Genomic DNA, 23,709 nt, shown 5'->3' on the forward strand with positions numbered 1-23,709 from the left:
GTCTGAACTAGAATTATACCAATAGCTTGAATATTGTAGCCCTGCTCTCATATTTTAGTTGACAATTTTCCGGGAAAATTAAACCTTAATTTTCAAACAGCTGCGATTCCGATAAAAAATTTAGTATTTACTTAATTCTAGTTCAGACGATAACTACATTCATATAGATTGAAAAAAAATTTGTTTTTCTGTCTCAGACGACTAGAACCGCCACAGTCTGTGCACCCGATTGAACGAGCGTCTCACGCCATAACCAGCATAACAGCGCATAACTTGTATAGATTTCAATGAAGTATTTCATAAAAATTTGTGTTGTTAGTTGAAACGTGTTTTATTATGCATAAGAAAGCCTGGTACTGTAGGTTTGATAGTTTTCGCAAAATTAATTCCTAAAAATTACTGAAAAAACAAACTTCTAGAGTCTAGAATCTAGACGATAACAGATCATATTTCAGGTCATAAAATAGACCCATGTTGCACAGGAATTTTATTGCGTTTTAAATCAAACAAAATTGTTATATTTGTATTAATAAAGGTATCACATAATGTAACAAAATAAATATAATAATCACATTTATAATTTTAAGAATATTAAAACATAAACAATAAATAAAAATATGTTTTTTTGTATTACTCCCCAAGTTGCATGGTGGGACGAATAAAATCCTAAGAACTAATTTTTATATAAATTAACTTACCTCTACGATTTTTCACATAAAACCAGGAAAGAAATATTATCGCAATAAACCTTCCGTTTACAACAATTGTTGAACCAGTATTAGCATGTTGAAAGTTGCCAAAATAAGTGCATACATTTGTAATATTGGATGAATATATTACCAACTGCTTTACATAAATAAGGGGAAATATAAATCTATAGACATGCAGCTATTGCAAAATTTCGACGTGGGATTAAAAATGTCCCACCATGCATTACGGTCCATTAAAACGGTGGGACACTTTTAATCCCACCGTGCCCCAAAGAGTTAATGATTACTTTGACTAGCAAATGTATTGATGCACGTATCGCACAATGGGGTTTCGTACTAATTACAGCGATAAAGCTGTAAAAAAAAAATCAATCTGAAGAACTGGAATATATTTTTAACATCTATCAGTGTCAACTTTAATAGGACGAATAGATTGATGGTTGTGAGTCGATGTTGAAAATAGATAATCAATGGTAATGTGTGTGAAGATAGCCCCGCACTTTTCGAATTTTGAGTTTTTCTTTATTGTGCCGAATTGTGCCGTAAACCGCAACTCTGTAAGTCAAAGCGTATTCAAGAAAATTGAACAAAACAAAATTTTTGATAGCCCCGCACTTTTCGAATTTTGAATTTTTCTGTATTGTGCCGTGTTGTGCTATGTTTTGTGTTGAATTGTGCCATAAGTAAGAGAATAATAACATCAATAACAATTAATAAAATAAATAAAACCAAAACTATACTAGCCCCGCAATTTTGCCGAAACTTTTTTTCTATAAAAATAAAAAAAATAAAAAAAGAAATAAATATACATATCGAATTGAGTAACCTCCTCCTTTTCGAAGTCGGTTAAAAAGATGCGTACTAACTTGTGCTACATTGTGCCATTGTATATTTGTGCCAGCACAAATATAGCACAATACGGCACAAGAAAGAAAAACTCAAAATTCGAAAAGTCCGGGGCTATCTTCACACACATTCAATAGTAATGCTGATTTCTGTACTAGTTGCTATCACTGCCAATAAACAATCTTCCTCTTGTATTATCTACCATTCTTTTCTCTGGTACTTAGTAAAAAAAAATAGATTACATTGAAATGTAGTAGAATTACTAGCTTTCATAGAAAGAACATGAAACTTTTTCAGATCTTGTATACAATACAAGCAACTCCAAGTTACTAACGTACCTTTTTTTTTGCTTCATACGTATGTACTTTTTAACTTCCTGTTTAGAAGGAAGTTTTAGTTCACCTTATCAACTCGTGTTTATATCAATATTCACATTCGTATAACTTTTATCTCTTATATGTAAATTTATAATACTTATAATTTGTAGTTAGAAGTTTTGACTATTGGGGGGTTTATTGTAGTCTAGAACTTCCAAAATACCGTTATTTTTTGCATTTTCCCAAAGTGTAGACCTTTAAAAATATACCTGCTAAAGAATTTTGTTAAATTTGGAAAATTAACGACGTTACAAAAAGTTGTGTACGTTCGTCAAATGTCTTTATACATTAAAAAACGAAACTCAAAAAGAACTAACAATTTATTGAAAATAGACTAGAATACTCCCTTAAAACTAGTTAATGAAATATTAACATAGCATATTTGTCGCTTCAAACTTGCAGTAAAACAAAGTGAAAGAAAAATCGATAATACAAATGAATATTCCAATACAATTTTTCGTTTTACTTTTGCTACCTTTAGTCAGTGACATGTTTTCATTGAATTCTTGAAGACTTGACAAATTCCAATGTTTATTATGCTGAGATCAGCAGGTATCGGATGTGTTGGAAATTTTAATAACATCAGTCAGTATTCGAATTCACTTCTTCATCGACCTCGTTCCAGTGCGAGTCTCCAATTTATGTTTGACAAAATGAAGAAAATTATATTAAATATATCGATCGTGATATTTGTCGGTTCTGTTGTCTACGCTAGTGGTAAATACAGTGTTTCTTCCTCTTGAAATTTATTCTATGGAATATCGAAATTCTTGCATATTTTGTGATACTGTTTAGAACGAAGCCTCGACAGATCAGATTTCAACTGCAGTGGTCACGCTCATTATAATGTGTCTTTGTCTGCGTATTATCCTGATTTTAGTAGCGATAATGAATCCGATTACTTGGACGCTAGAATGAAAAAGCTGAGAAATTTTCAGGTATATTTTTTCATTTATTTCTGTGATAGTTGCTAAAACCATACTGTTTATATATAATACTGAATACTGTATACTGAAACTATAACTTGAAAGATAGGAACACGAAAACTGGTTCTTATACAATTATTTAATTTTAATATGTTTATAGTAAGACAGATATGTAAGTGGGATTATAAATTTGTTTCCTATGTTTTCCAATAAAATTAATATTTAAGTTGGAGTACAGATTAATATTTCATGTCTTTATTTAAGGATTTCCTTGATGGTCGCGTGGAATTCGTCTCCATCTCCATGGATCTAGATTCAGGAATACCATATGGAACAAAAGTATGCATACCAGAGTTGAACGCAAAATTCAGTCGCCAAATTCCGTTACAGGTACGACTCAGTACAACATTATAATTAGACTGTTAATCTTTATGCAAAATAATATCTTTGGAAACTTACCTACAAAAATTGAATCTAAATAGTAATTTATAATACTCTGAAAATATTATAATATGAATTTTGTAGTTCTTTATATATTCAAATTTCCTATAAATCCACAAAAATTCGCAGTCTAATTATAATATACCTACTATACAATGCAAATATGTCTATTTGACTTTCTTACCGGCTTATAACTATTTTCCATGCCATTTTAAATTTTGTAATTCTTTATATATTCAAATTTCCTATAAATGCACACAAATCCGCAAGCTAATTATAATATACTTACTATACTATGCAAATATGTCTATTTGACTGTCTTACCGGCTTTTATAGCTATTTTCCATGCCATTTTAAATTTTGTAGTTCTTTATATATTCAAATTTCCTATAAATGCACACAAATCCGCAAGCTAATTACAATATACTTACTATACTATGCAAATATGTCTATTTGACTGTCTTACTGGCTTATAGCTACTTTGCATGCCGTTTTAAGTGTTTAATCATAAACTGAGCTACTACAATTGATCCTACTAAACTGTTTGGACACAATTGCATAATTCCTTTCCCTTATGAGAGGTGAACAGGTCAGGCACATGACAATTTCATGAGTAGTCAATCGTGTGAATTATTTAAAGAAGTTCCATTGCATGTATGTCCTATATGATTTATGTATAACTCTGCACTGAATACATCTCAGCCGAGTAGTCGGACAGTTCTTGGACAAGCAATGTTGTAACAGATGGATAGGATGTTTAGAATATATTGTCTGGTCTGTTCGTTTTCTACAGGGTGTTTCATTTAAATTGGAACGATTAACTATCTTATGACGAGCTGAAGTTATCGAAAAAATGTTTCTACAAAAGTTATTTGGTTCGAATGGACAAATTATATCATGTGAATAATTTTGTTCTAAGTAAAGTAGTGGGGAAGATTTAGAAAACAAATCATTTGACCATCTTCTTTAATGAGAACATTTTTTGAAAATATCTCGAGATCTAATAATTTTTTTGCCACGGTACCCTAATCATTTTTTTACGTAGAATGAACAGAAGAATCGATCAGTGTAAAAAAAAATATGCATTTCTATTTAAAGAAATGATGCAATTGTTAATTGCATATGCACTGCTGTATCTAAAAAAAATTTAATGTCCTACAGATGTAGTGCTCTTCGAACCATTTATCTTTCTCCTTTGGCATTTTTTCGTAAATGCAATAATAACGGAGTTATGACTTGAAACAATTGCGTGGTCCATCCTGTATATGGAGAGTACTTTAAGAAAAGAAATTCGATTTGTGATGTCCCCTTAGTGGTAATCCCTTAAAAACAATCGTTTATTCCACATTCTTTGCCATTTATATGAACGTTTTGAGTTCCACACATTAGGGTACATTAGCTCATTAATTGTATTTATTAGGCCAGGGACAGGAGTCACTACAGCGATGCTAAAACAAACTCACCGGACTTTTCGCATGTGGAAATTTGCGTGAGATCTGAAGAGGACACGTACGACAATTCCGTGAACGGTCTCGTAACTCTTTACATATAATTATGTGAAAAACTGGAATGAGTAACTAATAACGTAGCAATAAAAACATAGTATATTTATTTGATAATACTTAATACAAAATAAAAATAAATATATTAGTAATGTTTCATGGCGATATGGGTTTAGTATCTATGGATTCGAGTACCACTTTGGCCAGGTTTGAATCAATCTGTACAAACTGTCTCCTGGACAGGATGTTGAGGTAACTTGTTTATGTCCCAAAATTGTGTAATCATCTTGTATTTTTCCAATAGACACCCCGTAAGCTATCAAGCTCTGAACCGCTCTGATCGCTGCTACATTTGGATTGCGATCTGCAATTAATTTTGTAGCATTGATATTAGTGAACGCCAGTTTCGATTTTTAAAAGTGGCTTCAAGAGACTTTTAAATTACGCCATCATTAAACTTTAATTACAGGCTGGTATTTGACATAAACGAGCTAAAATTCGACAAACTTACTCATAAAACTTCCGATTATGCAGATTCCAATACTTTTAGAGTTGTAAGTCGTCGAATGCGAGCCATGTTTACTCCAGCCTCTGCCTTCGTAAATGTTACCGTCCTCTCCAACCAGAAAATTATATCCTATGTCATCCCAGTTTTTCTCATTCATATGATAGTTCTGGAAATAAGAATTAAGAAAAGTAAAAACCAAATGGTCCTACTTTGTATTATTAATCATACACATGTAATTATAATAACAGATAAAGTCTTGGTCACGAAACTGCAATTACGATGTTTTATTCAGCATACCCATTACAACTACAGCTAAATAAACCTTAAAATATTTAGAAACGAACATTCGATATACTACTTCGAGACTTCGGTTAAAGTTTGCATTCCAAATGATAAATTAATTACCTGAAAACTTCTCACTCTGGCTTGACAAATTGCTTGCGTCGTACAACCGTCGGTATGCGAATGATGAATTATTATGTATTTGGGCGGATCTACTCGAAGACTTTTTATCGGTTGTGTCGATGGTGTAGCACCCCATTCTGATCTTGATATTATAGTTGGCCGAACTATATAAAATTAATATAATTAAAACACTTAGTCAAGTATTAATTAGAAATGTAGGATTTCTGCAAAATGTTTGAATCCATTGTGGAGTCATCGCATTAACGTCACGCTGATTATTATTAGGTCGTCCCATAAGTTCGTGATGTGTGTGAAGTTAGCCCCACACTCTTCGAATTTTGAGCTTCTTCCTTGTGCCGTATTGTGCTATTTTTGTGCTGGCACAAATATACAATGGCACAATGTAGCACAAGTTAGTACCCATCTTTTTATAGAAAACAAAGTTTGTTTCGGCATCAATTGTTATTGATGTTATCAATCTCTTATTTACGGCACAATTCAGCATAAACATAGCACAACACGGCACAAGAATGAAAAATTCAAAATTCGAAAAGTGCGGGGCTATCTTCACACACATAAGTTCGTGCCGAAAACTGTGTTATCTTACTATTCTATAAAGGGACAGCGTATGTACACAAAAATTTTAAAAACTACTTAACCGATCGATACCAAATTTTAACAGTAGTTCCTTGCTTTCTCCGGAGTAACATAGGCTATGTTATTTTAAGAAAAATGATGTTACATCCACGTAAAAATACGTAAGAATATGTTGAGCACTGAGCGCTTTGAGCCTATACCCAGTACTTCCCAACTACCGCTCCCAACCGCTGGGTGCCTGCGCGTTCGTGTTTACTCAAAAGAGAACTCACATAGTTTGCATGATATATACAAGTTCGTTTCATCTACACTACTACCAACAATTAGCGGGACACTTTTTCAAACCGTCGTAACTATGGGAGTTTTCAACCGATTGAAATGAAACTGCGTGAGGAGCACTTTTGAAGTGTCCCCTAGGCGTGTGTAAAGTTGCATTGGCGAGTGTTGACGCGGAGGGGTCAATTCACACCCCTAAAGGGGAGGGTGTAGAAAAACGCCTCTTTGAAACAGGCCAGAAATGACGGAAGGGGTTGAAAAATTCAAAAAAATCTTTGGGGCGACTCTCCTTGATGCCCTCTACAAAATTCACCCCTTGAAATCCCTCTCGGACAAACCCATCCCCCACAACCTCCCACCCCTTCTAAAATCCACAATTTTTTGACGACGGTCTTGATTTTGGGCTCAATGTATTCTCTGGACCCCCCTGAACCAAAAAATGGTATCACCCATACCGTGCACCCCATACGCACCCTTTGGGAGGTGGAACAGCTCGCAAATTTTCAACCCCCTTCATAAGGAAGCACTTCCTCACATCGGAGGACGATGAAATTCACCATGTTTGTTCTTGATACGTTAAGGATGAATGCCGAAAAGGTCTCATTTCGAAAACTGCCCACAGAGCTGAAGGAAGGGGGGCAGAGGTAGGGGTGGTCCACCCCAAAGTGTAAGGGTTGGAACGATGTTTCGTTGCATGGAACACATGTGGTACAGTCCAAGGCATTGGAGCGACACAGTTTTGATGTCTTTTTTTCGCGTGAATGGCAATAAAATACGAAAATGTCGATTTTTTTAAAAACTCACTTCCAACTTCAGGCCCATCTGCAGGGTGAACGAGTAACCCCACGTCAACGCTGTTCGCGGATTCTGACGCGTGAATGCTTTATTAAGAGATCCCCAAAAAATCAGATTTTTTGAATCACGCTTTCATTGTCAAATCGGAGCAGATTTCAAAGAGTAGTAAGTGGGCCGGCATTCAGAAGCGGAGCGAGAGCCTGCTACCCGTACGTGGTCAGACCAGGCCGGACTCCAATTTAACGTGGGCTGACCACTACGGGCGCAGGGTCTCGTACCACTTTTGAATGCCGTTTCCAACCGGCCCACTTACTACTCTTACCCACTTACACCCTTCCCTTTATGGGGGTGAACCCCTTCGCGTCAACCCTCGCCAATGTAACTTCACACACGCCTAGGGGGCACTTCAAAAGTACTCCTCACGCACTTTCATTTCAATCGGTTGAAATCTCTCACAGTTACGACAGTTTGAAAAAGTGTCCGCTAATTGTTAGTAGTAGTGTACTTAAATTCGTCTCGAAATCGAATTCCAGTAATACGGACAATTATATACTGGACTTTCGAGAACGGTAGCAGGAGTATAAGTGGCATGAACTTTTAGGACGACCTAATATACAGGGTGTCCCAAAAATGTAACACATTAAAAGGGATGGTTCGGGAGGTGATTTGAAACAACTTTTTCCTTAGCGAAAATGTTGTCCGAGGCTTCGTTAAGGAGATATTAACAGTACAATTTCTTACGTACAGTAAGAAAAGTGAGGGTCCAGGGGTTTGGGAGCGAGGCTCCTAACAACGAATATTGCAGCACACCACGCAGGTGTGTATATAACCGTATATATACTTCCATTGAGCTCTATCCTAAGTGGAGTGTGAACTCCTGTAGGAAGAAGTAGAGGCGACGGAGGTCCGAAAGAAATGGGTGGTTCCGGTATTATCCTATAGCAAATTTATTTGTAGAGAGGGAACAAACGTACGCCGTAACATAACCTCACCGAGCATCGCTGAGCATTGTCGAGTGAGTTACTTTCAGATTCTTTTCCGCATAAAATTGGATAAATACAATATAAATTAAATTGTGACAAATAATAAAATTTAGCTCTATACCAAATTGTATATATTTGTATGATCTAAATTATGGTATGTAAATTATGTATACTATTTTATTACTATGTCATTATTATTAATGTTTCTATCGTTTTATGTGGGATTCTATTTTTAGTGAGGAAGGGGGGGGGGTGTGAATAAAGACAGTATTGAAAGAAAACGAAATAATATTTAATTAAAGTATGAATAAAAATTATGGTATTTCTCGGATGCCCACGATCGATTGACCCTCGTTTTCTGATTGTTGTCTCGATCAACCGTCGCGCATCTTATATTTTCAGCTAAACCTTCTCACACACGCATTCCTACATTCTGCAGTCTTTCCATTCTCGCTGCATGCACTCTTACATCACTACAATCATCCTTCATTCGGCCATTCTTGACAATTCTTCGGTCCCCGAAGACTACGCTTTGTAACGTTTCATATGGTCCGCTTATGTTGTCGTAATTTTCTGTCCTTCTCCGCCGCCGAGTTTTATGACCTCATACCGGTCATTTCCTTTTACTTGGGACACGACGTAAGACCCTAGGAATTTCCTTTGAATTTTCAGGCCTGCCCCGAATTGAGTTCGCTTTATGGCGACTATGGCTACGGTTACTATGGATGCGAATTCGGACGAACAAACAAAAGCCTATTTTTCAATGAGAGTGTTTACACTAACAACGATAAACATGTCAGAACATTCACGACGGCGTCAGAACTAGTTGAGGATTCAAACAAGTTTGATTTTTTCGTCCGAACACATTTTCGTCCGAATTCGCATCCACAGTAACCGTAGCCTATATCACGTACACAGTTCGTACATTCTTCGTACACAGTTGCCGGTTTGGACTTGTGGTCGTGATACCGTTTGTTTTCCTCTTGGATCTTTAATATATTTTCTTTTGCTGTGTTGCGTAGACTTTCACGATCTTTATTGAATAACTCCATCGTTTCCTGCTCAATCATTGATCTCGATTTTGGGAATGCCTTTACGATTTTTCGCTTTTCGTCCTTATATTAGCATATTTTGGGCTGAATGGGGGCTCATTTGAAAGAGAAAGGTTCAATACATCCGGGGCTGGTCATCGTGTGAGTCACAAAACTCTTATAGTGACTTACAAATACTTGGATTCTGCAGATGTATTTTATCGTATTTTTTCTCTACTTTGGACACTCATATTATTAGATATTAACAAGATCTCGGTGAATTATGACCAGCCCCGGATGTATTCAAGCTTCCTCTTTCGAATGAGCCCTCATTCAGCCTAAAATATGCTAATATAAGGACGAAAAGCGAAAAATCACGGACCCCTCTTTACGCCCAGTTTTGCCGGTAATGTCACCTCACTGCATTATCCGTGTCTATCTCCAAAATGTCCGTTCTCATGCGCGGCTTTAATATGTTCAGCGTACATACATTAATACGATTAAATTCTTATCACCTACGCGTTTCTTAAGAATATGATTTTCAACGAGGTAATCTTCATACGGTTCGCGCTGTAATACAGTTTTAATAGCACGAAGTCGATCATCCTCATCCTGTTTTTTACAAATCATAGCTACAACAGTATCTGTAATTGTCATTACCGGAAATCGACTTAGCGCATCGACGTGCTTTAATCGTTCACCAGGTCGGTGTTCAACTTCGTACTCAAATTCCTCTAACATGAGCCCACCTAGTTACTCTCGGAGGTAAATCTTTTTTATGTAATGTCATACGAAATGCTGCACAGTCCGTAACAATCTTAAACTTTAGTCCTAAAAGATAAACACGAAATTTTTTAATTACATTTATGATAGCTAGAATCTCAAGCTCATATGAATGGTATTTTCGTTCCGCATCCGACGTTTTCCTACTCATATACTGTACAGGATGAAAATGATCTTCATTTTCATATTTTTGTACAAGTACGGCACCGTAACCTTCTTTCCTAGCGTCCGTGTGTAGTTCGGTGATAGCTGTAGGCTGATATATACGCAAAACCGGTTTACTAGTCAACGCAATTTTCAAAGCAATCAACACACGTCGTTGTACATTTTCGAAACAAAATTTCGTATCGCTTTTAAGTATATTTGACAACGGTTTAGCTATCATCGCGTAGTCTTTAACAAACTTTCGGAAATACCCTGTTAGGCCTAAAAAACTTTGTACCTGCTTTTTATTTTGCGGAATTGGAAACTGATCTACTGCCTTAACTTTCGCCGGTGACGGTTGTATATGACCATTTTCGACTATGTAGCCTAAAAATTCGATACGTTTTTTCAAAAATTGACATTTCTTCCAATTAATCATTAAGCCATTTTCTGCTGCAACTTTCAGCGTTTGTTCTAATTTTTTAATGGCGTCTTCGTTATCAGTACCAGGAATAACTAAATCATCAACGTACGTAAAAACTACTTGGTTTTTAATCAACTCGCGAAAAACATTATTTACAAAGCGAAGAAAACTAGTCGGACTGTTACATAAACCAAATGGTGTTTTTAAAAATTCATACTGTCCATCTGGCGTTACGAAAGACGTATATTTTATGCTCTCTTTTTCTACTGGGACATGAAAAAAAAAACATTTTTTAGATCAACTACTGAGAAAACTCGTGCATCTGTAAGCGAATCTATGGAATCTTCGATAAGTGGCGTAGGGAATCGATCCCGTACAATTTGTTGATTTAATTTTCTATAATCAATACAGATTTTATATGACCCATCCTTTTTCGGAACAATTACTATAGGACTTGCATACTCACTCTTACTTTCTCTGATGATACCTGATTCTAACCATTCCTTTATTTGTTCGCTCAAGATCCTTTTTTCTTTTGGTGGCAATCCTCTCGGCTGTTGACAAATCGGATTATCGCACTTTAACGTGATTTTAGTTTCGACCGTCGTTTCTACATCTAATTTAGTCTTATAGTCCCTAATCAAGTTTTCAATTCTTTCTTTATACGGTTTTTCCGCATCAACTTCGCACTCCGACACATAAAACACTTTTGCCAATTTCGCAATTTCACAATCTTCCTCAGATGTTCCTGCTTCTTCTACGGTGTTCCCCTGATCTTCTCCATTTTCGGCCGCCGCATCCGGATGTAATCGTCTTATTATTATTGATCCTCCTCGAATCAAAACCTCCATCTTTTTCAACAGTTCGTGTCCTAAAATCACTTTAGATGTTATCGCATTTGTAGGCACCACAAATATTTCAGTCGAAAACAAGTCATCGCCGATGATTATATCCGTCGTAAACCTTCCAACTGGTCGCGTTTCGATATTGCCCAAACCAATAAATATTCGTGACACCTTGTATAATTTTGGTCGCCCTACTTTATTGTAAACGTCTTCACGAATCAGACTAACATCGCTACCCGTATCGACTAAAGTGTCGCAATCTATCCCGTTGATCTTCACTGTTACCGGATTATCGTTTACACTTGTCACACAACTGTCTTTCGACAATTTTTTATCTGGCGTTGAAGTTACAATTTTGCATATTATGATCTGGCGATCCACACAAGAAACATCGTGACTTTTTATTGTTTTGCCAACGCGCACTTTTAAAATCCTTGCCGACTTCTTTCTTGATTATTGTTTTTTTCTTATTTGACTTGTCCTTCATCAAGTCATACTTTTCCAGCTTCTTCTTCAATTCGTGTAAAGTTTCTGCACTGTACAAAATTGACTTGTTACATTCATCGTCATGAATGCCATCTATTATGTGTTGCATCAAAGCAGCATCTTCAACATGACTCTGCCTTGCGATTTCCTGCATTTCATATATGTATTGCCGTCCACTCTCGTGTGGCAATCTTTTCCTCGCTGCTAATTGCGCGTGTATTAGCGCACTGTTCAACTCACGCTTAAACTCATGTTTTAGCCGACACTTCAAAATCTTCCATGAGACGATGCCTGTTTCATACGTGATGAATTTCTTGGCCGAACCTCGCAACATACGTTTCCCGTATATGAACAGTTGAAGATCAGTCCATCCAAGTAATGCTGCCATATCTTCGAAATCAGCAATCCATTTCTTGATGTCTAAGCCATCATCTCCTGTAAATGGCGTTATGCTTTCTTCGACGTCCTTTATTGTAAAACTGTTTTGTTTGGTCATCATGATGAACTCATGATGAATTTTTTGCAAGTCGCTTTGTTATTTCTCTCACTTCGTCATCAGAATCTTCTGTAGTAGAATCAACTTCTTGATTTTCATTTTCGTCATCGTCATCGTCGCTGTCACTTCCTTCTTCATCTTTTTGCTTTTCCATGCGTTTTACATAGTCTTTTAGCGTATTTTGTAAATCCTTTTTCTTTCCGCTTGTCGACAGATGTAATTCTTTTAAAAATACTCTCAATCTGCTTATTGGCAACGAATCAACTATTTCTACTGTCAATTTATCTGGATTGTTCGTTGCTATTTCTGGGTTATTCTTCTTAATTTTACTCGAACTGGAAGCTGTTGCTTTTTGATTGCCAGCTTTTGTTTTAGACGCTCGTGTTTGTTTAACGGCATCTTCGTCCTGTGCTGTTACCTCTACGAGAGTGTTATTTCCGTTCTCACACTCACTCTCACTGCTTCCAACATCACTGTTTCTATCTTTGTCGGACATCTTCGTAATTGTAAGCAGCTATTTTTACGCAGAACACAACCGAGAACCTCTTTTTGTTTAAAAAACTACAACGTTATCCACTAAATCGTTTACGACTGTTAACAATTTCTTTCGCCATACTTCTGTTCCTCGTTCAACTACTTAACAACTTATTGGTTTGACGCGTGATCAACTTATCACTTCGTCACAACTTTCCAACTTAAATTTGATAAACTGAGGTTCACCAACGCGACGCGAAAATTGTATTCGACACCTTAACCGGTCAACTGTATCGCGCACTATATCGCACACAACTTTATACTTTTAATTGTTTAATATCTGCTTTACCGTTACCGCTCGATCCTCTATCCCGGATGAGCCCCCAAATGTGGGATTCTACTTTTAGTGAGGATGAGGGGAAGGTGAAATAAAGACAGTATTGAAAGAAAACGAAACAATATTTAATTAAAGTATGAATAAAAATGATAGTATTTCTCGGATGCTCGCGATCGACTGACTCTCGTCTTACGATTGTTGCCTCGATCAACCGTCGCGCATCTTATGTTTTCAGCTAAACTTCTCACACACACATTCTTACATTCTTACACTCCTTGTTGGGGGCTTCGCCCCCAAACCCCCGAACGGGGGCAGGCCCCCGGACCCCCATTTCTTTTACTGTACGAATAAAGATCGAATTAGATCGCGCGTATACCGTTGGAGCGGCCGTGGTAGCGAAGGCTACGCGCTGGCGGCCGCGCTTGTACGCGACAATCGAAGGACATTGACGCGGCCGCCTAGCGCATACTTCTAAATAATTACCACAAATGCGGGTTTAATTGTCTAAGTGTTTTAAACCTGGCAATTATAACAAGTGAGTATTTACGATATTAGATAGTTAAAACTAAGTAAGATGAAACGAGACAAACACAGATGATTCGAAGCCACACATGCGATACCAAAACTTATACACTAATTTCGTTAAATACATGATATTCGTTTATTTTAAAGATTTTAGATGTTAAAAATAGAAAGTCTCACAAAGATTCGTTACCAGGTGTTTCGTGCACGGCGCCAAACGCTGGTTGATAAGTCACCAATATTAGGACCGTTAAAATTGTGCTGTCCATATTGTTCGATCAAGAAATACTGACATTAGACCTTTTAAAACCTAGACATTTATAACAGAACTGATAATATGTGTCGTCACGTCGTGATCTTTGATCGCAGCAGCCAAAGAGGGGACTTCGATGTGGTACACTTGTATGGATGCAAGACTCATCTCTATCAGTTTCGAGCTGGACTTTCCGGCCAGAGTAAGAAACAACGATTATCGCTCCAAAAAATTATTTAAAGTACACGATATTATGAAACAAATCGGTATTATGATTTGTGATTGTTGAATATGTACTTTTACTCTCAAGGAAATTCCACGTTGTATTAATTGTTCTTTAGTGGAAGCTCTATTTACACGAAGAGAAACTACTTTCTTGTGTACGTGAACCAATTTGCTTATTTCGTTGATTCATTGTCTATACTGCGTGTAAACATTGTGTAACCGCTTCGATTTTGGAGGTTTCAGTATCTTAAAATAGTTTCTTATGAAAACCAATTATACTATAATATTTAACGTATGAAAAAACCTCAGGATAACCATTTGCATTGTAATATTGAAATAATTAATGTTACTATAGCTAAAAATTGATTTCTATACCGTATCAAAAATATACGAAAGCTTATTAAAACAACAGTTTTATTCAATTTCATATCAAAATAATAGGTTTAGATTTTTCTTTACGTTCAGTTTAAAATTTTAATGAATTATACCCAGTAATGGGGCGGTCAATAATTGTTACTTCTTTTTTTTAATGGTTTATAATATCAGTTTTTACAACATGTCAAATTTTCAGCAAGTTCCTAAATAGCAATCTCATTTAGATTGAAAAAATTCCTATGAAAATCTCTATTTTCCATAAAAATCTGTGTTAAAATTACAAAATCTTGATATCGTTTTTCATAAAACTGGCATGGTCAATTTCAATCAAAGTATGCTAATATGATTCATATTTAATCAAAGAACAATCAAATGAAGTTTTGTTCAAATCCTATATTAAATAAATCCACGAAACAGCTACCTTAAAATACCGAAACCTTAAAATTCAAGTGCTCGTATATTTAATATCCAATGTATTTCTGTGTATGTTGACGTGGTATCGGTTCATTTATATTTACATTTTTTTGTAATTTATGGTAGATTATTGAATACGAGTGTTTACAAATACGTAATAGATGATTACAACCAGGAAATTCGTACGGAAACAGGTTTTGCATAAAATGTTTACAGTGATTTCACAACATTGCAGTTCAATTGATTTATTGCGTACGTACAAATCGGATGAAAATACTACCATGTTCGTTCTTCGACGTTTTATATGATACGAATACTGTACGATTTCATACACATAAGTTTATACAGTGACGACCAAGATTAACAGAGGTGTTTTATTGTTAACCTTGTAGAAATTTTCATGATTATCAGCCTGGCAGTCAACGTGTCAAAAGTTTTACACGTTGACATTTTGTTTTAAACACACTTTCTATTACAATATTTCTTGCAGTGTAACAATACCAGAAAAAAAACCGCGATCGAAATTTCTCGACCATCGGTAGGCGCACGGGGTCGGGCGAGCGGGGAACGTTCGCGAACGCTCGCGAACGCGTCCGCATAGTAACGCGGCTTGTTGATTGACTGCGGTCTGTTAGCAACGATCGGGTATAAGAATCGCTCTCGCGGTAGCGGACGCGGCATTCTTTGCTGCACTCATAGGAAAGAACGAGGTAATTACCACGGTCGCCTAATGAGTAAGGAGAGTACGAAGCCTAGCTTTCGGACGCCTTTTGCAGCTCAGGAGAGAACGGCTGGAATTACCGCCGATCGCCTGATTAACGGGAGAGTACGGAAGCTCTTGCCTGGCCGCCCTGGAACGGAGAGAACGGCTGGATTTACCGCCGGTCGCCTTCCAGGAAATGGACGGTAGAGTCATCCGGACGCCTCGATACGATATACTTTTCTGTAAATTTCTGTTATTGTAAAAAATTGAGCCGAAAGCTTTGTTTTTTTCTTGTTTTCGAACAAACCTGTAATTCCTATTCCTCTCCCAGGAAAGCAATATGTTAATAAATAAACCATTTCCTTTTCCCTTAGAACCTGTTTTCCAAATTCCTCACCTGCGACCTAACATCCCTTACAGCAGGCATTTATTCTCCTTTACACTTGCATATATACAGGGTGTTCAAAAAAAGCATTCAATATTTATATGGTGTATAGGGCACACTGTACTGAGTAAAAAAGCTTTAGTAAACATAGGTCCAAAGGTCAACCGTTTCTGAGGTATAAACATTTTTGTTTGCTAGTATCATGATTGGCTTACTTGCTTTCATCGCATGCGATGTTTACGTCAGTGTTTATAAATTGCGTTCTGAATGTTCCCATTCAAGTGCCGACAATTTCGTCAATTTCATTTTTTTCAATTTCGTGTACAAAAATGAACGGTGGACACGTGGAAAATCTTCTATAAATATCGAAAACCCAGTAGTAAGTCAATCATGATATTAGCAAACAAAAATGTTTGTATCTCAGAAACGGTTGACCTTTGGACCTATGTTTACTAAAGCCTTTTTACTCAGTACAGTGTGCCCTATACACTATATAAATATTGAATGTTTTTCTTTGAACACCCTGTACATACATTAAACATTGACCATCCTTCGAGGTAGACATACATTTTACTTGACTAAAGCGTTTGTGATTGGTAAAACATTGATTAAAATTGTTTTTTTTTTGTAAATGTTCTAAGACACCATCACCGCAGACGACGTTAGCTGCGTTTAATCGCATTCAAGGTGTCTTCATTTCCAAACAGTTATTGGTGCTACATTAATCGGTTCAGGATGCTTTGTCCATCGTGGATTTGTTTGCACAAATTTGAAGAATTCTTCGCCAGGGCACAGCGTTTCTCTGGCTTGTCTATGGCCTATAACGTGGTAGTCCTTGCTTATTTTCCCAAGAAACACTCCATAATCGATCAGACCATTTAGAGTTTTTAATGCCGTGTTGTTGGGGAGAAAATCTGATGAAAAATGACGAATAAAGTGAATTAGGTATGAATAAAGAATTCATTCGTTACCATGAGATCTCCGTTTTATCATATTGTCGAGTAGGAGAAAAGAATTACGTTTTCATGAAACATGTATAAATAAATATGGAAGGATAAAAGTACTATCGATAGTATTCAATTCAATAGTAACAAATTTTAAAAATACACGCTTTTTTCAGGTTCTGAAATAGAAGATCATCTTTGACGTAGTTATTTCGAGATAGTCAGATTCAAAAATATAATTGGAAACTTTTGTAAAAGTACAGTCTTACTGTTCTCACACACGTTTATAGTAAATCAATATGTATGTGTATACAAGGATGGTCTTTACTTTAATCATTTTTTAAATCTCTGTTATGCACCCCCTAAATACCTTGCAAATACATACAACAAAATTCCTGCAATATTTGTGCTCTCAATTTTAACATTAACACGTGCACCAACCTTCGAGAAGTTTAAATGGAAAATACATGGATTGTTTTCAATCGATTACTTGTTTTAAATCAATGAAATGATTTAAAATTTGGTAGAGTTACTTACTTATAGTAATAGGAACAAGCCCTCAAAATTTCAAATTTTTATCTTAATTATTTTCTTATATACATATCAGCACAATAAATATGAATCTGTTTTCTCTACTTAAAATATTTTTGTAATATTATCTTAAATGCTTTAAATATGAATTTAGTTTTTATTTTTTATAAATGTTCTATAAACAATAATTCTTTTTCAGGTAATCCAAAAATTGAGTACATCAAAATTCTTCTTTCAATAACAATTTATATTTAAAACATTCAAGATAATACTACAAAAATGTCTTAAGTAGAAAAAATAGGTACATATTTACTGGGCTGATATATAAGAAAATAATTAAGTTAAAAATTTGACATTTTTAGGACTAGTTCCTATTACTATAAGTACCTCTAACAAATTTTAAATCATTTCATCGATTTTTACCGGAAATATAAAAAAAAAAGTAATCGAATGAAAACAATTCATGCATTATTTATTGACCTTTTCGAAGCGTTAGGATAGGTGTTAATGTTAAAAGTGAGAGCTCAAATATTACAGGAATTTTGTTGTATCTATTTACAAGGTATTTAGGGGGTGCGTAACATAGATTGCAAAAATTATTAAAATAAGGATCACCCTAGTGTACTCATACATTCGTAATACTCGAGAAATGATTGTAGCAGAAACGCTATTTCTTTACTTGCTGTTTCAGATTTTTATGAATTATATCTCAGCAACGACGGGGTCAATAATTGTTTTTTGGTAAATATTTACTTTAGGGGAGGCATCTCCGATGGCCTTGACCTTGACATATGTTGTCAAGGACATGTTCCCGAGTAACTTTTTCTAATAGCTCACTGTTTATCAAAAAGTTAGTAATAAAAATGTATTATAAGTATTATACTAGAATTTGCCGAATCTGAGCAAAGCCCTCAACAACGAATATGCAGCGCACCACACACGTGTGTACACGGTTACCCTGAACCCGTGTGAAGCTGGCCCCACTTATATGAAAAACTCAAAATTTTCTTTTTGCATACGTTTGCTCGTCGTTTGGTCAGGAATGCTCAATTGGAATTTTCGTTTGCCCCTCTTTAGTTCAAAAGATACAGGCGACTGTATATACGCTCAAGAGGGAACTATGTCAATTATTAACAAAATTCAAATTTTCCTTTTTGCATACGTTTGCTCATCGTTTGCTCAGGAAAGCTCAAGTGGAATTTTCGTGGATTTCAAGAGGTGTATTTTGTAGAGGGCATCAAAGAGAGTCGCCTTAAAGGTTTTTTTAATTTTGTTAACCCTTTCCATTACTCCTGGCACCTTCGGAAGTGATGTTTTTCGACGCGCTCCCTTAAAGGGGGTGAATTAACCCCTTCTCATCAACCTTCGCCAATGCAACTTTACACACGTCTAGGGGACACTTCAAAAGTACTCTTCACGGAGTTTCATTTCAATCGGTTGAAAACTCTCATAGTTACGACAGTTTGAAAAAGTGTCCCTATCTTTTTGCGGGCCAGTGTATTTATATCGTATGTTAAATACAGAAACTCATGCAATAGCGTGGTGACAGGTTCAAAGCAATGTTCACACTAGATGTGCTTCGGTATCATTTCTAGTTCTTATCATTGGAATGTTGACATTTGAAGCACGCTAGTGTGTTTACAGCGGTCTGTTACGCGACCGTACGTACATATACGCAGATTCTAGTATAATACTTGCAATACATTTTTATTAATAACTTTTTAATAAGCAGTGAGCGCCGGTTAAGTTATTAGAAAAAGTTACTTGGGAACATGTCCTTGACAACATATGTCAAGGTCAAGATGATCGAAGATGCCTCCCCTAATGTAAACAATTACCGTTTTTTTTTTAAATGGTTTACAATATCGGTTTTTATAATATATCAATTTTTCAGCTAGTTCCTGCAGGATTCGTGAATTGCATTTTCATTTAAATTGAAAAAATCCGCATGCTCTGTATGCTCCATAAGAGTCTGTGTTAGAAATTACAAAATCTTGATATCATTCTTTTTAAAATTAACGTGGTCAGTTTAGATCGAAATTGGTTCATATGATTCATGTTTAACCAAAGAACAGTCGAGTGCAGTTTTGTTAAAATCCTTCATTAAATAAATCCACAGAACAACTACCTTAAAAAAACAAATAATAAAATACCTACTACTCGAATGACTGATACCGTATGTTCTAATGCTTTAATATGCAAGGAACAAGATACTGTCGATAGTATTCAATTCAATAATAACAAATTTTGAAAACGCACGTTCCTTCAAGGTTTCGAAGTATAAAATCATCTTTAAGGGGTAAAACCACTCTAGGATTTTCAAAAAATCGATTTTTTTTTTGCTTAAAGGATACTTTAGGATCATACAAATAATATGTCATTTGATTTCTAGTGAAAAACAAATGTTAAAAGGTTGAATTATCGATTTTGCCGCAGCGCTTCAGAGTGCGATTAAAGTGTTTATAAAACTTTAAACGCGTTTTTCCCGAAATCACTTTTTTCAAACTGGGAGGACGGATTTCTCAGTGACTACTGCATGGATCGATTTGAAATTTTTACAATATTCTCTTTGGAATTATGTAGCCGTTTTTTGATTGAATGTAAACTTTTTTTTATAAACAATTTAATACTCATTTTTAGGTCAAAAAGTCGATTTATTCCTTAAAAAGTGCGCACTTCCACAAAAATTGATTAAGAAGAAGAACCCTACGTACTTCCAAAGCCAATTTTATATACAGGGTGTCTCAAAAATGTTCTAACACCTTGAAAGGAGCGATTCGGGAGGTGATTTGAAACAACTTTTTCCTTAGCGAAAACGTTGTCCGAGGCTTCGTTAAGGAGATATTAACAGAAAACCCCGACCAATCAGAGCGCGAGTATCCCGGTGGAGCGCCCGCGGTAGCGAATGAGCGCGGCCGCCAATCGCGTGGCCTACGCTACCACGGTGGCTCCAACGGTATACTCGCGCTCTGATTGGTCTGTGTTATCCGTTAATATCTTCTTAACAAAGCCTCGGAGGACAACATTGTCGCTAAAGAAAAAGTTGTTTCAAATCACATCCCGAACCTCCCCTTTCAAGGTGTTACAATATTTTTGGGACACCCTGTAGTTTATAAATTTTCTTTAGTTTTTGTTCCATGATTCATACATACCGAGAAATCCATCCTCTCGTGGCGGTGTTTTCAAAAAAGGTGTTTTCGACGACGGGCTCTGTCACCGTCATTTTGTATGAAAATAACAATAAAAAAAATGTTTTTTGTTGTTCAATATGTGTTAAATAAACCCTCTGAAAAGAAATTCTATTCCATTTGTCACAATCCCAAAATAAATTGTCAAATTTAGGTCTTTTTTTCTGCTTCTAGAGTGATTTCACCCCTTAAGGAAACAAATAATAAAACACTTACCACTAAAATCACCGATAACGCATATTCCAATGCTTTGATTGTTATAAGGAGGTGCATGAGCTCCAACGAAATCCCAGCCCCGACCTTCGTAAGCGTTCCCGTCTTCGCCAATAACGAAGTTATAACCGATGTCCAACCAGCCTCGATCGTCGATATGCAAATTCTGATACGATTTTACGATTGCGGAACACGCCTTCTGATCGAAGCAGTATTCAGCTATGCCTCCGTGATGGATCACAACGTAAGGCGTCGGTGTCACATTCATCAGCACTCGTTCTTTCGGTGGTCTCGCTTTCCATTCGTCCCTGCTTATGATCCTTGGATCTTTCAAAAAATTTCTGGATGAATCTTATTTTCAAATCGTTGGTACAAAATAATCTAAACAACTATGATCCGTGAGTTGGCGATAGATGTCTCGTATGATTCAAACGAGTTAGCCGAGAGGAAATCACAATCACCACACGGAAACACAAATAGCGTAACCAATTAGTGTACTGAGTTTAGTGTTCAGTCTGATGTCGTTAAGTCAAGGAAGTTGTATCGTCAACTTGCTGCGAAGTATTTTGTATCGGTAAACAATTGACGCTAGTCTTTGAAAACTTAGTTCGCCTTTGAAATGTTTATATGAAAAGATAGTTATCTCGTATTGCTTTAATGTCTGTTAGAAATTATTCTGCAGTTTTAACTAGTTCTAATATTTATTAGAGAAATTTTTTGTTTTGTTATAGAAAAACTGGTGATTTGTAGAGAAGTAACATTTTCAAATGCAATGTATGACACGATTAGTGAATTTTTTTTCTGTCAAATCGTGGCGAAGAATTACTCCTTACCAGTGACGTTTTCCAAATTTGTCCAAGTGGTTGACAGGGCGAAAACGTTACGTTTAAACGATAACATTGAAATCGAAACGTAGACAGTGGCTATAACGATAGCAAGCGACCCCATGATCGCCAGCACCGTCACAGCTATTTTAACTGAACGAGAATCGTGTAACGACATCAGCTTTTAAACGAAAAATTGAACGTGACTGGGAAGTCCCTCAGAAGCGCAGGTTGAGTCTTTTAACCCTGTCCCCTCTTCTAAGACGTTATATCACGAAAACGCGAATAAACTTACAGTGAGAATTTCATACGTTCACTCAACAATAGGTTTTGGGCCTGTAATGATCGGTAGAAGTTGATCTGTAATCTGTAGCGTGCGTAAAAATCCAAAAGATAGTAGCGCAACATGTTGTGTAATGTTAAACGATAAGATACAATATTCGATAAAATCGTGTTTGTTAATAATATTGAGTAGACACGTATTCGATAATAGATAAATCACATAACTTTCTACGTATTGATTGGAGCGTTTCATTAGAGAAAGTTTACTTTGTTCCTTATTTTTGGCAACCACAACGCTACTGAAAGTAATTCTACGTTACGTTACGTTGGACGTATAGAGTGTATACTGTTGTGACGATTAACAGACAAGCATTTCAAAGTAAAATGAATGCAACTATAGTTCTGTATATTCTGTATCTAGTTATGACGTGTGATAATTATTTCCTTTAATCTAAGTGTATACGTGACTTATACTATAAGTTACTTTGTAATCCGCAATGTATTTAGGACCGTAGTTTCTTATCTTGACTTGAAGTTTTTGTAAAAAAAAAAGAAATAAACTTTAAAATCAATTCGTTTGTAACTATCTCACTGCTAACTTCGTGCTGCAGTGGTTGTCTAAAGATAGTAGATAGATTAATAATTTATTCCTTGTAATTTTTATATAAGGAAGAAGTTTTGCTTGCATTAGATCAATTACAAATTGCATCTTCCTTCTCTCTCCTCATTCTTTCTTTCAGCACATTCCTATCCATTCCACACCTTCACCTTCATCCCCAAGAACCATTACCAAAAGTAATCTAGTTTTTTTTCATTGTTCAATTATGAGAGTAAAGTTAAATTGCGAAAAAATGAAAAAAAAAAATGATTTTCAATACAAACAAAAATATAAAGAAATTCGACCCATGATGTGTCTTGCATCATAAATTGGCGAAAAATCAAAGTTTTTAGGGAAAAAGAAGAAAAAAGTTAAGCGTCAAAATTTGAAAAATTTATGTTTCTTTTCTGAAAAATAAAAAAAAAGTATACAACACGAATTAAAATATTTTAATTTGTCTTTTTTGCGAAAAGTTCATTCGAAAATGCACAGTTTTTAACAAAAATATCTAATTTGGTCAATTTTCAACGTTTTTTTTTTTAAATTCATAACTTTTTTTTGATTCGGTACAAAAATCTGCAAAATTTATAAACAGGTAATTAGTAGGGTGCTATAATATAAACAAATTTTAGCCAAATAAATAATGGTCAAGTCCAAGAGTGGTCTAAATGTCTTGGAATGCTTTATATACATTTTATAAATTTTATGTTAAATTTTATCCATGAATTAATCGACAGATGTCGTTGCTCCGAAATAACCATTTTGAGTAGAAACCGACTTATATTAGACGATGTTAATGGTGCGCAGGAGACAAACTGGAGCCACCAACGGAAAGTAGGTGAACTACTAGATAGTTATTCCCGTTT

The 23,709-nt window shown here is 35.7% G+C and overlaps 3 protein-coding genes across 3 annotated transcripts; 1 reads left to right on the forward strand and 2 right to left on the reverse strand.

The window, feature by feature from the left end:
- The first annotated feature begins 2,492 nt into the window (after nucleotides 1–2,492).
- Nucleotides 2,493–5,084, forward strand: LOC128896502 (uncharacterized). The gene is made up of 4 exons (XM_054159876.1): nucleotides 2,493–2,650; nucleotides 2,729–2,871; nucleotides 3,124–3,249; nucleotides 4,721–5,084. Exons 1-4 carry the CDS (start codon nucleotides 2,575–2,577, stop codon nucleotides 4,850–4,852), a joined length of 477 nt encoding a protein of 158 aa, XP_054015851.1. The 5' UTR covers nucleotides 2,493–2,574; the 3' UTR covers nucleotides 4,853–5,084.
- Nucleotides 4,887–14,260, reverse strand: LOC128896510 (peptidoglycan-recognition protein SC2-like). Its single transcript, XM_054159884.1, has 4 exons — nucleotides 14,102–14,260; nucleotides 5,716–5,879; nucleotides 5,314–5,476; nucleotides 4,887–5,166 (listed from the first exon to the last, which is right to left on the reverse strand). Exons 1-4 carry the CDS (start codon nucleotides 14,175–14,177, stop codon nucleotides 4,982–4,984), a joined length of 588 nt encoding a protein of 195 aa, XP_054015859.1. The 5' UTR covers nucleotides 14,178–14,260; the 3' UTR covers nucleotides 4,887–4,981.
- Nucleotides 14,261–16,803: 2,543 nt separating this feature from the next.
- LOC128896495 (peptidoglycan-recognition protein SC2-like) lies at nucleotides 16,804–22,555 on the reverse strand. The gene is made up of 3 exons (XM_054159871.1): nucleotides 21,973–22,555; nucleotides 21,143–21,466; nucleotides 16,804–17,177 (listed from the first exon to the last, which is right to left on the reverse strand). Exons 1-3 carry the CDS (start codon nucleotides 22,139–22,141, stop codon nucleotides 16,957–16,959), a joined length of 714 nt encoding a protein of 237 aa, XP_054015846.1. The 5' UTR covers nucleotides 22,142–22,555; the 3' UTR covers nucleotides 16,804–16,956.
- Nucleotides 22,556–23,709: the final 1,154 nt, after the last annotated feature.

Source organism: Hylaeus anthracinus, unplaced genomic scaffold, assembly GCF_026225885.1.
Source record: "Hylaeus anthracinus isolate JK02 unplaced genomic scaffold, UHH_iyHylAnth1.0_haploid 0, whole genome shotgun sequence".
Taxonomy (NCBI): Eukaryota; Metazoa; Arthropoda; class Insecta; order Hymenoptera; family Colletidae; genus Hylaeus; species Hylaeus anthracinus.